The following is an 11,940-nucleotide window of genomic DNA, read 5'->3' on the forward strand; positions in this document are numbered from 1 at the left end:
TCATAAAGCAAGTAGAATTGGGTTTAACCAGTTTGGGGGGCTTGCCAGGCAGGGATAATGAAAGGAAGCAGCACAGGATGTGGAGATATTTATAAGGAGGTGAGTATCCTTATAGACTGTGAAATCTAAGACGGACTCTGAAGGAAGTGGAGGGTAATGTGGAAAGTAGAATGATGGTAGAGACAGTAGAGAAGTAAGAGAATGGATTTGGAGGTCTTAAGGAGTCTAAAGGGGTGAATGAAGCTGAATTAAGTTGTAAGAGGTCAGGGTCAGGAAGAGAGAGAGGCAGGCTCACCTCACATTCATTGCAGCATTACTCACAGTTGCCAAGGTATGTAAATGACCTACGTGTGTAAGGACGAATGGATAAAGAAATGATCCGTGTGTGTATGTATATGCTCCCCCACACACATTCAGATATTATTCACCCTCAAACAAGAAAGAAGTCTTGTCATTTTTGACAACATGGATGAATTTGGAGGACATTATGCTGAGTGAAATAAGCTAGACAGAGACTGCAAGTATCACTTACGTGTGGAATTTAAAAATGAAAGTTTAACTCATAGACACAACAAAGTGGTTGCTGGGTGGGTAGGGAGAATAGGTGAAGGTTTACACACTTTCAGCTATAAGATGAATAAGGTTTGAGGATCAAATATAAAAAATGGTCACTGTTGATACAGTTAATACTGTATTGTATAATTGAAATTTGCTAAGACTAGAACTTGAATGTTTTCACCAAAAAAAAAAAAAAAAAAAAAAAAGTGAGGTGATAGATGTATTAACTTAATTGTGGGGAATTCTTTCACAATGTATACATATATCAAATTGTCACATTGCACATTTTCAATATCTCACAGTTTTGTCAGTTATACCTCAAGGCTGGAAGGATGGGGAAAAAATAGTGGGAGACAGAACTGAAGATTTTGGGGTGTGATCACTGGTTATAATAATGAAAGTATGATCCTCAGCCATGTGATCCATAAAGTGTAGGACCTTTAAGATCATTTATAGAAAACTATGAATGTCATAATATATTACTCAGATACAGTGTTTTGTACTGTTGGGGAAAATACCTCTTGGATCCATCTGATAAGAACTAGTTAGCCAGTACACAGAACACTGTGTATATCACATCAGAAAAAGCAAGACTGTGTTTGCTCTTTGATTTCTCTATCATTTAACACATGTACTGTATAAAGTGTAAGCATAATCCATAGGGTTAGTGAATTCCTTTCCAGCCAGTTTTCTTTTAGCTTTACATGTTGGGAACATCCCAATTATATAATATCAAAATTATTTTTACCAAGTTTAGGGCTTTGACATAAAAATAGCATTATGAAGCTTGTAACTTTCTCTCTGAAATATTTTATAATCTACCATTATAGATTTGCTGAGCCAAAATAAACACTTCACTAAAACTCAAGGGTAGATCTGATGCATATACACTCAGTCTCATAATAAAGATCTGCACTGTAGGATCATTGAAGATTAAATGAGATTTTATTTATATGTAGTATATATGTTGTGAGATTATATACACTGATAATCACAAAGTCTGGTGTATGTCCCTCAATATAATCTTGCCATTATATATGGGTACACAGCAAATACTTGTTGAATCCTTTGCTGTAAAATACATTAAGATACTAATTGAAATAAAAGGCAGGAATGTGCTGAATCTTAATAGAGAAAAAAAGAATAGGTTTTAGCTAGACAGTTTACCAAAAGGCTTTCATTTCAACAGAACATCCATAAAGCTTATCATTTTATAATTGGTATTCTGTAGTTCTTTCATAGATTGTTGTCTGAAAATCAATTTCCTTTTGCCAACTTCTGGAAAGTTAATCTACCCTGAGGAGTAGAAAAATTCTTTAAATATTTTTCTTTTATATGCATATCTGATGGATTTATCACTCAAGAGCTTATATTTTTACCTGTGGATATTTCTCCCCAATGCAAAATTAATTTTTCTCCAGTCATATCTATAATTGCTCAGTTGGCCAGAATATGTAGTCAATAATTTGAGAACAAATGTGCCATACTCGGTTGTACAATGATTTTCAGTATAAATGTCTGTGTGCAAGGTAATTTCTTTGGAATTCAATTAGATGAAAAAGTAACATTTTTCAAAAGGTCATAAAATGAGGCTGATGTTTCTGATGGCCATGCCTTAGGTTGATTTGAGGTCTATATGGTCAAATTGTTTTTACACTAAAATTGTCTTTAGTAGAGGGAGAAAATATGTGCATAGTTACTTTGATTACAGGGCCTAGAAAAATAGACAAGTGTGTTATTTTTCTCCCACAAAGAGATTTGCCAGTTTCATCAAATATTTTCCTCCTTTTGATTTGATAAGTAGTTCATAAGCCATGTATTTGAAACTTTGAATGGAGACCTCAAAGTTCTGTTCACTTAAGAGTTTTACATCCTCAAGCGATGCTGCTACCAGAGTCAACATCATAGTTACAAATGGCATTCTCATGGAAAGCAGATCATTTGATTTGGAAATATGGAGAAGGAGCCAAGTAACTGTAACATGATCTACTACATAATAAAATAACACACCAACAGCGAGAAATTGTGTTTCCACAGCATGAAAATGACATATTGCCACCAGCTGGAAAGGAACGAAAACGTTCTATAACCAAAAATCCCAAAATCGGAGGTTTGCCTCTAATTCCAATCCAGCATGAGAAAAGTGCAACCCAAGCCAGGAAAAATATTGAGGTAGGTTCAGATTTTATTTGTTTTATATTAATTATAACTTTGGTTTTCTTATGTCGTAAAATGATTAAGTACATTATTTCTTTGGCTTCAAAAACTCAACAGTAATCTTTGGAAAGCATGGTATACAAATCATATCCTGCAAGAAAACATTATGTATGAATAACCCTATGCTCCTCTTTAAGTTTTATATCTTAAGTTTTCTTAAAGAGTTTTAATAATGTCATTGGCAGGGCAATTAAATATGCATAATACCACTTACTATCTGTAACATAGGCAACTTTAAATATGTATTCAGAGGTCCACATGGTAAAATTACAGTCTCAAATTAGTCATACAAGTTCACTTCTAACACGTTTAGGATGAGCCCAGGGCCAATTATGTCTGGATCCATAGTAACTATACTTTCTAGTAACACAGTCAAATCCCAGTGGTTTGGGAACTGATGCAGTGTCGCAGTTAATTTAAGGAACTGCAAGATGACCCCTGAGCATCAGTAAAAATGATGTGGCATCTTTCAGGACAGCGGCTTTGTTCTCCTTCTCACCTTGAGGGGCAGGGGCAGGGAGAACATAAGTAGCATCAATCTTCACTTGAAGTTTAGTCTCTTCAGGAAAGGACATGAGCTGTTTGCACTTAAACCTCATTAGATGCTTTGGGAATAATGCATGTTTCAGTGCTTTAGTTGAGCCCCTCCAAGCAAAAAAAAAAAAAAAAAAAAAGTTCTTCAAGCCTAGGTTTGGGACTGAGTGGTTTGAATCTCTCTCTTAAATTTTAAAAGACTAAAGCTATTTTAACTTAGTGATCAGATTTAAAATTTTTTTCTATGTATATCTTGAACATTTATCCCAATGTAATATTCCTCTTCACTAAAAGATAAAAGCTTTGAAATACCGGTTTATTTCCTTCTGCACTTACATTAAAAAAAATTTTTTTAAGCGTTCTGCACAATTATGGGTTCCTAAAATAATCTAGAATTTCAAAATTCTAAGAGTCCCATTTCCCAGGAACTCACATTAGGAAACAGTTTAAACAAACGAGACATAGGATTAGGATGATGACTAAATATATAGTATAATAATTTGTTAACTATTCTCAAATCCAGAATTTCAGAGACAATTTTTTTCTTTTTTATCATACTTAAGATCAGAAAACTGATAAACTCCAAACTATAAAGACCTTGGGATAAGCTCTTAATTCCATGAAATATTAACTGCTAGAAAATTTATGAACAATTAAGCTAAATTAACCTTTTTATAAATTTTGCACATGGGGTGATTCAACAAATTTAGCAGAGAAAGATTTTAAATGCTCTAGTGTTGGGAAAACATTGAAAGTTTAAAAAGCATTAAAACACTATTAATAGAAATTGAAAATTGTATACGAACCATTAAAATGTTTGTTACAGAATTAGATTCATGTAAATATTTAAGAAAATACATTTATAAAATAATCACTTTTGGTCCTTTGTTTTAAAAATGGAAAATGGCTTAAAATACTGCTAAATAGGATATATTCATAGTCACATCAATGGATGTATTCAAGAACTGTTTTTCAAACAAGGTGTTGGCAGATTGGCAAATTTGGTGCTTTGGCCATTTGGTAATGCCCCATTTCATGTCTTGGTTTCATGAGGTTCTATTGAAAGTTGGAGGAGAATACCTCACTCAGGCAGGCAGTCATCCTGGAAAAATCCACTTCCAAAATTAATTGAGTGAATTAGTAGTGAGCTAGCTGAATAAGCCAGAGAAAGAAATGGGCCAAAGGAGATCACACACGAGTGGCAAACATGGTACTTTAAGAATGCACATACCAGAGGGGCCCCTGGGTGACTCAGTCAGTTGAGCATCCTACTTCGGCTCAGGTCATGATCTCATGGCTCTCTGTTCACAGCTCAGAGCCTGGAGCCTGCTTTGGATTCTCTCTCTCTCAGAAATAAACGTTAAAAAAAAATGCACATACTAGATCCTACCTGTGATTTGGCTACCTCCGGAGTTCATTGTACTCAGCCTCTTTATCTGCAAGCATGTAGGGATAATAAAAGGCTCTACCTCATATGGCTATTGTGAGGATTCAATGATATCATAGTTGAGAATTTATTAGAATAATGCCTATTGCATAGTTAACATTTGAATCAAAAGGATAAGGAACTTGGAAGACAATATGGGATAATTGTTTCAAAAAAATTTTTTTAAGAATATTTGTAAAACAAATAATGAGCAATGAAGAATGATGAGCAGTTCAAGCAGGAAATGGTGATCTAGAATCTTACCCATTAAACACTTCTATATAGATATTTTTCCAGGGAAGACTTGCAGATTGCTAACAGACACATGAAAAGATGCTCAGCATCACTAATTATCAGAGAAAGGCCAATCAGAGCCACAATAAAATAACCCCTTACACCAGTCAGAATGGCTAGTACCCAAATAACAAGTGTTGGTGAGACTGTGGAGACAAAAGAACCCTGGTGCACACTCCCCTGTTGGTAGGAATGTAAATTGGTGCAGCCACCATGGAAAACAGTATGGAAGTTCCTCAGAAAATTAAACATACTATCTAGTAATTCTAATGTGTATTTATCCAAAGAAAATGAAAACATTAATTCAAAAAGATAAATGCCCCCGTGTTTATTGAAGTATTGTTTATAATAGCCAAATTATGGAAGCAGCCCAAGTGTCCATAGCTAAATAGATGAAGTGTTATGTATGTATACAGTGGAATATTATCCAGCCATAAAAAATGAAATCTTCATTTGCAACAACATGGATGGACATAGAAGATGTGGTGCTAAATGAAACAAGTCAGAGAAAGACAAATGCCATGTGATTTCACTTCTGTGTGGAGTCTAAAAAACAAAACACGGAAACCTATCCATAAATACAGAGAACAAACTGATGGTTTCCAGAAAGGAGGAGGGTTGGGAATGGGCAAAATGGATAAAGGGGAGAGGGAGATACTAAAAGATCATGGGAGTAAAAGCACAGCACAGGGAATATAGTCAGTGTAATAGTGTTGTAGGATGACAGATGGTAGCTACACTTGGGGTGAGCACAGCATAACATAGACTTGTCAGATCACTATGTTGTACACCTGAAACTAATGTAACATTGTGTGTCAACTATACTTCAATAAGAAAAAAGTCTATATTGCTCCTTAATTTTCCCTGGGTAATAGATGCCAAGTAAGTCTTACCGTGGTTAATATTTATTTATCAACTCCCAGTCGTATCCCTATGCTGGTTAGCCATCATTCTCATTCATCTTTCATCTTGGGGGAGGGGTATTTTGTTTTGGTAAAATATACGTAACATAAAACTGTTCGTTTTAATCCTATTTAAGTTCAGTGGCATTAATTACATTCACATGGTGCAAACATCACAGCTGTCTCCATATTTTAACGTAGTCTAATGAAACTTTGGAATTAAGCTAGGTACTAAATATTTCATCAGTTTTTAGAGCAGATGAAATGTATTTCCCTGAGATATATAAGCATAATTTTTTTCACAAAACTCCAGGTTATAAAATATATTTGTGAAAATATTTATATTCAGCCTGAGTTTGTATGTTTTAATTTCATGTCTGGATTGAATGGAATTTAAGAAAATAAAAAACTGTGTTACATATTTGAAAAATTTTAAACCTTTATTCAATATTTGAAAAGTTAGCAATCATAAGTATAGGCACTATACTGGGTTCACATTCAGTGAACAAATCAAAACCCCCTGCTTGCATTGAGTCAACTTGGTAGCAGGGCATTCGGATAATCACACGAGTAAGCACTGCGGAGAAAACTTTTAAACATAATTATATTGAGTGTCTCTTCCATTTATGCTACTCAGTGTCACACATAATACCAGATTAAAATTTCATCTTGTTTCAACATTCATAACTCAAATTCTCCTTCAGATATTTGCTTTCTAGGTTTTGCACCTTTTACCAGGGAACTTTCAAAGACATTTCTTCAATTCTTCTTGTGAAAAGAAAAATAACTTTTTTTTCTACTCCACCTACACTCTGATCCAGTTTGTTGGGTATCCTTCCTTGTTCAGTGGCTCCACACTGCCATATGCTTGATTGTCTGTTGTTTGTTCCTCTGTCTTACACTTTATTCAGTTGTTGTGCTCTGATAATCTGCAGTCAGATGCTCTACCCCTGAGCTATATCCCCTAACTCTTTGATGATCTGATGAGAGTTCTGTATGCCAGAAATTGCCCAGTCATGAGACATCCTGAACACTAGTTAAGAAAGCACGCCTTTATAGTTCAGCAAATGAAAGTGTGCTCTAATTCCCGGATCCAAAAGTGAGTTTTAATTCATAAATATATATTTATTTAATATTATCAATTTATATTTATATTTAATAGGAATATATTTAAGTTATATATTAATACACATTAATTTCAGTATTTTCAGTTATTTCAGTATTTTCAGAAATACTGGATCTGCAGGGTTCTAGAAGACATTGTGTGGGAGGAAGGATTTCACTGGTCGGGTATTAGAGGAGGAGGAAAAGAGCAGAAAGAGAAGTCAAACATATTTCTCTGCCACAGACCTGCTCAACATCTTTAATATACTAATATGTACTGTGAGTCTCAAAGAGGGGGCTGTAGTACAAGTATAGGGTGTATCCCCATATCCTATAGCCACATACATGACACTGTAGGAATTACACATATACCAACATATGACACATTTAAGCAGAAATGAATTGGGAGAGGCAAGTTTGAAATGAAAGTCAATACCTCGGCCACAGCAACTTCTTACTAGACTTGTCTCCAGAGGCCAGGGAAACAAAACCAAAAATGAATTATTGGGACCTCATGAAAATAAAAGGGTTCTGCACAACGAAGGAAACAACAAAACTAAAAGGCAACTGACAGAATGGGAGAAGATACTTGCAAATGACACATCAGAAAAAGGGTTCCTATCCAAAATTTATAAAGAACTTAACAGTCTAGTGAAGAAATGGGCAAAAGATATGGACACTTTTCCAAAGAAGACATCTAGATGGCTAACAGACACAGGAACAGATGCTCAGCATCACTCATCATCAGGAAATACAAATCAAAACCATAATGAGATACCACCTCACACCTGTCAGAATGGCTAACATTAACAAATAAGGAAACAACAAATGTTGGCAAGGATGCGGAGAAAGAATTCTCTTTTGCACTGCTGGTGGGAATGCAAACTGGTACAGCCACTCTGGAGAACGGTATGGAGGTTTCTCAACAAATTAAAAATAGAACTACCCTGCAACCCAGTAATTGCTCTACTAGGTATTTATCCAAAGGCTACAAAAATGCTGACTCAGAGGGGCACATGCACCCCAATGTTCATAGCGGCACTATTGACAATAGCCAAATTACGGAAAGAGCCCAAATGTCCACTGACTGATGAATAAAGAAGAGGTGGTATATACCCATACATACATACATACAATGGAATATTGGCCAACAAAAAGAATGAAATCTTGCCATTTACAACAATGTGGATGGAACTAGAATGTATTATACTAAGCAAAATGTCAGAGAAAGATAAATATATGATTTCACTCATATGTGGAATTTAAGAAACAAGACAGATGAACATAGGGGGAGGGAAGGAAAAATAAGGTGAAACTAGGGAGGCAAACCGTAAGAGACTTAAATACAGAGGCCAAACAGAGTTGCTGGAGGGGTGTTGGGTCGGGGGATGGGTTAAATAGGCAGTTGGCATTAAGGAGGGCACTTGTTGGGATGAGCACCGGGTGTTTTATGTAAGCGATGAATCACTAACTGCTATTTCTGAAACCATTATTACACTATTTAACTAACTTGGATTTAAATAAATTTTTTTAAAAAGGCGATGAGAGTCAATCTGAATAACCTGAGAGACCTCTTTGAAGCTATAATTTAAGTGTATGTTAAAATGAATTTCCATGGTCTACCTTTCATTTGATTTTATACCTGTAAGATGACTGTATTGATCTCTTGGTCAGTGAATTCTGACATGCCACTTGTGTCAAAGTAAAGTTAGAACCTAAGTCACAGAAATAAGCTCAAAATAAGAAGCATGCACATTTCTGTGGAATGTGTTTTCAGTGTAAATTGTACCGAATCCTGCTTTCTCCTGAGATGTTGTATTTTATTTTCAGAGTGCGAGAGCAGAGCTGGAACGGCTGAGGCTCAGTGAAAAGCGTGACCAAGAGCTTGGGGATGGCAGCTTAAGGCAGAGAGCCTCCATGGTGGCCCAGTGCCTGGAGCACAAGGACGAGAAACTTCGAACTAGAACCAGAAAACATCGGAGTTTCAACTGTCTGGAGGACACGGAGGCTGAGGTCCTTCATGGGCAACAGAAAAGCCAGAAAGCCCTCAAGACATGGAGGAAACCCGAGGACAGCAATGGCAAAGCTGTTTTAGACTCTGATAGTAAGTTACCATCAAAGGTTATTGAAGAACTTAGCCTGGTTCTGCAACGGACAAGAGCCTTTCCAAAAGACTTACAGGATGAGCAGGTCTTGCAGAAAGAGATAAAATAGTTTTGCAGATTATTTTTTTGTAATATTGTATACAGTGTTTGCGTGCAAACCAGAAACCAAACAGTAATTCATGGTTTGTGAGATTTGTCTAGCTATACATAAGCATTTAAATAGCATTTTAAAATGTATATGTACATATGTGATAAGTGTAAGATTATGGTTTTTTTGGCCTGAACAAAATTTGTACCGTTTAAGTGTATTAACCTTGTGTAAGAAGGCATTGGGTTACTGTGAGTCAGCCAGGCTTTTACAGTAGTTGTCTGTTGAATGGTGTAATTTATGAGCAGAAATCTCAAACTGTACTGTATTGTATAAAATGTTTTAACTGAAGCCTATGAAACTATATGTATCACATTTTGCACTTTGAGAAACCTTGTATATTAAGTTACCATATGTTTTTAGGTTTACATCATATGGAAAAGAAAGGGAAGTTGTAAAGAGGAAGGATTTGTTTTAGTGGCTGCCTGTCAAACATGGGAGTTTTCAAATGAAGCAAGAGTTAACAAAAAACCAAGGGGGTCCATTAAGATTCATTCTAGTTCACTATGGACCAGAACTTATTAATGAGGAACTGCCTGGTAAGAAAAAAAGTCTAGTGACTGCTTCCCAAGGTAATGTTCAGCCAACAAACACGAATCATGGCACTGGCCACACTTACTTATGGTGTTAGGGAACCATCCACGGTGTGCATTCACTACTCTCCAGTTCTTCGCAGGTGGCTGCTGAGAAGAAACTTAACACTGCATTGAAGACCTGGCATGGTTGCCATTTGCACTGACTGTTGCTGTGTACATTTTTTTAAAATTCCTTACTATGGATTTTGTACAAATTCATTATCACAGGGTTTTGTTACTGTGTTTTAATTTTTTTTGTCATTGCTTTACCTTGTATTTCATTTCTTGTTATTTTAAGTAAGGTTGTGATCTCTTTCTCCACAACGTCGTAATTAACTAGAAATATACAACACATGGCCATTTTAGAGTGGGGGATAGTTTACCCCACTTTTGGCAGCTACCAGTTCACATTTAATCAGGTCTCTTTAAAAAAAAAAAAAAAAAGTAGTCTCCTCCTGTGCCTAATAAATGATAAAGCCCTCTGTTTTTTGCCTCCACATTAGGGTCAGCTACTGAGTTGGTGGTTTTCCTCCAACAGACGATACTAAGTATAGTTCACTTTAGCGACAGCGCTTTTCATCCATTTCCTAAGAATTTTGTTAGGTCTGATGAGGTTTGATTAAAATTATCTTATATAGCTAGGTCTTATTTCAGCCACTTATTTTACCCCCCTTTTCAGGGTCTTCTTCAGAATCTGTTATACGAAAGCCCATACTTTTGTGAGTCTGGTCATTGTATAGGAATGTACTCTTAAATACTCTGAATTTCTTCCTTGTAAAATACTGATCACTTCTATTTGGTGGTGATAAAATAGTTTACCATGGAGGTGTGATATTTATTCTTTAAATCTGTACTGATTAAAAAAAAAAATTCGAAAGAAACTGCAGGTCAGTTTATGAAATAGGTGGCAGCGCTGGGGAGCCTTCATGTAAAGCAAGAAATCCTGGTACTTAGGAAAAAAAAACCTAAAACTATTATCCCTAATAAATTATAATATTTATGGGATGAGGCATATGGACTATAATTGACCATGGGAAAGTAGCTGGAGTTTTTTACCTGCCTTCTCTGAAGACTTTTGAAACTTGAGCTTAGAATCAAATAGCTCTGTTTCCCTTCCTTTCCTGTATGTTTGTCTCCATTTTTCAAGAGTAAGATAAGGGCTAACGATGACATCTCATATTTTGAATAAAAATTCAGTTGTTTTACAAGTTCACTTGAATGTGATTATTTTCTGAAGTTAAAGGTTATTTAGAAATAAATCTGATCATCTTACCTTTTCTCTTTTTTAATCATTTGAATTTATTATATATACTTCAAACAAGCTTTCATTTTTTCCAAACATCATTATGAATATTCTGTTATTTTAAGTGATTAATATACACAGATGTGACACAAACATATTGATGGTCCTCTTTCATTTCTATAGCCCTAAGATTAATTACGAGGCATGGATTTTAAATACTTGACCTCTAAACAAATCACTACCTGGCGATTTATCCAAATGGCATTGAGAATTCAGAACTAAGCACAAGTAATTGAAGCAAAATATGACTTGTGTACATTAATAGCTGCCAGTTTGCGTTGTTTAGAGGACAATTTATAATTCTAAAATACACATAACTGTATATTGCAAAAGGAAATATTTTTGAAAATGCATCAAATTTATTTGAAGAGATTGTACTGTTCAGATATTTTCATGTTTGCTCAAACTTTTGATAATTCCTCTGGAGAAAAGATGATTAAACTTTTACCATCTTATGGGACACCCTGGTAGAGCATACTACTCTTGATCTCGGGGTTGTGAAGTATGAGCCCCACATTGTGTATAGAGATTACATTAAAAAAAAAAAAAAAAACTTTACTATCTTAAAACTATCTGCACCAAAAGTTTGATAATTATCATTCACTCGTCAAAAGATAGAATTAGGGGCACCTGGGTGGCTAAGTCAGTTAAGCATCTGACTTCAGCTCAGGTCATGATCTTGTGTTCCATGAGTTCAAGCACCGTGTCGGGTTCTGTGTTGACAGCTCAGAGCCTGGAGCCTGCTTCAGATTCTATGTCTCCACCTCACTCTGC

At 35.5% G+C, this 11,940-nt stretch overlaps 1 protein-coding gene across 3 annotated transcripts in view; it reads left to right on the forward strand.

The window, feature by feature from the left end:
* The window catches only part of ARAP2 (ArfGAP with RhoGAP domain, ankyrin repeat and PH domain 2), a 188,497-nt gene extending 177,421 nt beyond the window's left edge, over window positions 1-11,076 (forward strand). For all 3 annotated transcript variants that reach the window (XM_040486123.1, XM_040486118.1, XM_040486132.1), the window contains 2 exons: window positions 2,596-2,730; window positions 8,866-11,076. In XM_040486123.1, coding sequence (XP_040342057.1) covers window positions 2,596-2,730; window positions 8,866-9,249 — 519 coding nt within the window. In that variant the 3' untranslated portion in view covers window positions 9,250-11,076. The remainder of the gene's footprint in view (window positions 1-2,595; window positions 2,731-8,865) is intronic.
* Window positions 11,077-11,940: the final 864 nt, after the last annotated feature.

The sequence above is a fragment of the Herpailurus yagouaroundi genome, unplaced genomic scaffold (genome assembly GCF_014898765.1).
Source record: "Herpailurus yagouaroundi ecotype Mexico unplaced genomic scaffold, PumYag 28, whole genome shotgun sequence".
NCBI classification, from domain to species: domain Eukaryota; kingdom Metazoa; phylum Chordata; class Mammalia; order Carnivora; family Felidae; genus Herpailurus; species Herpailurus yagouaroundi.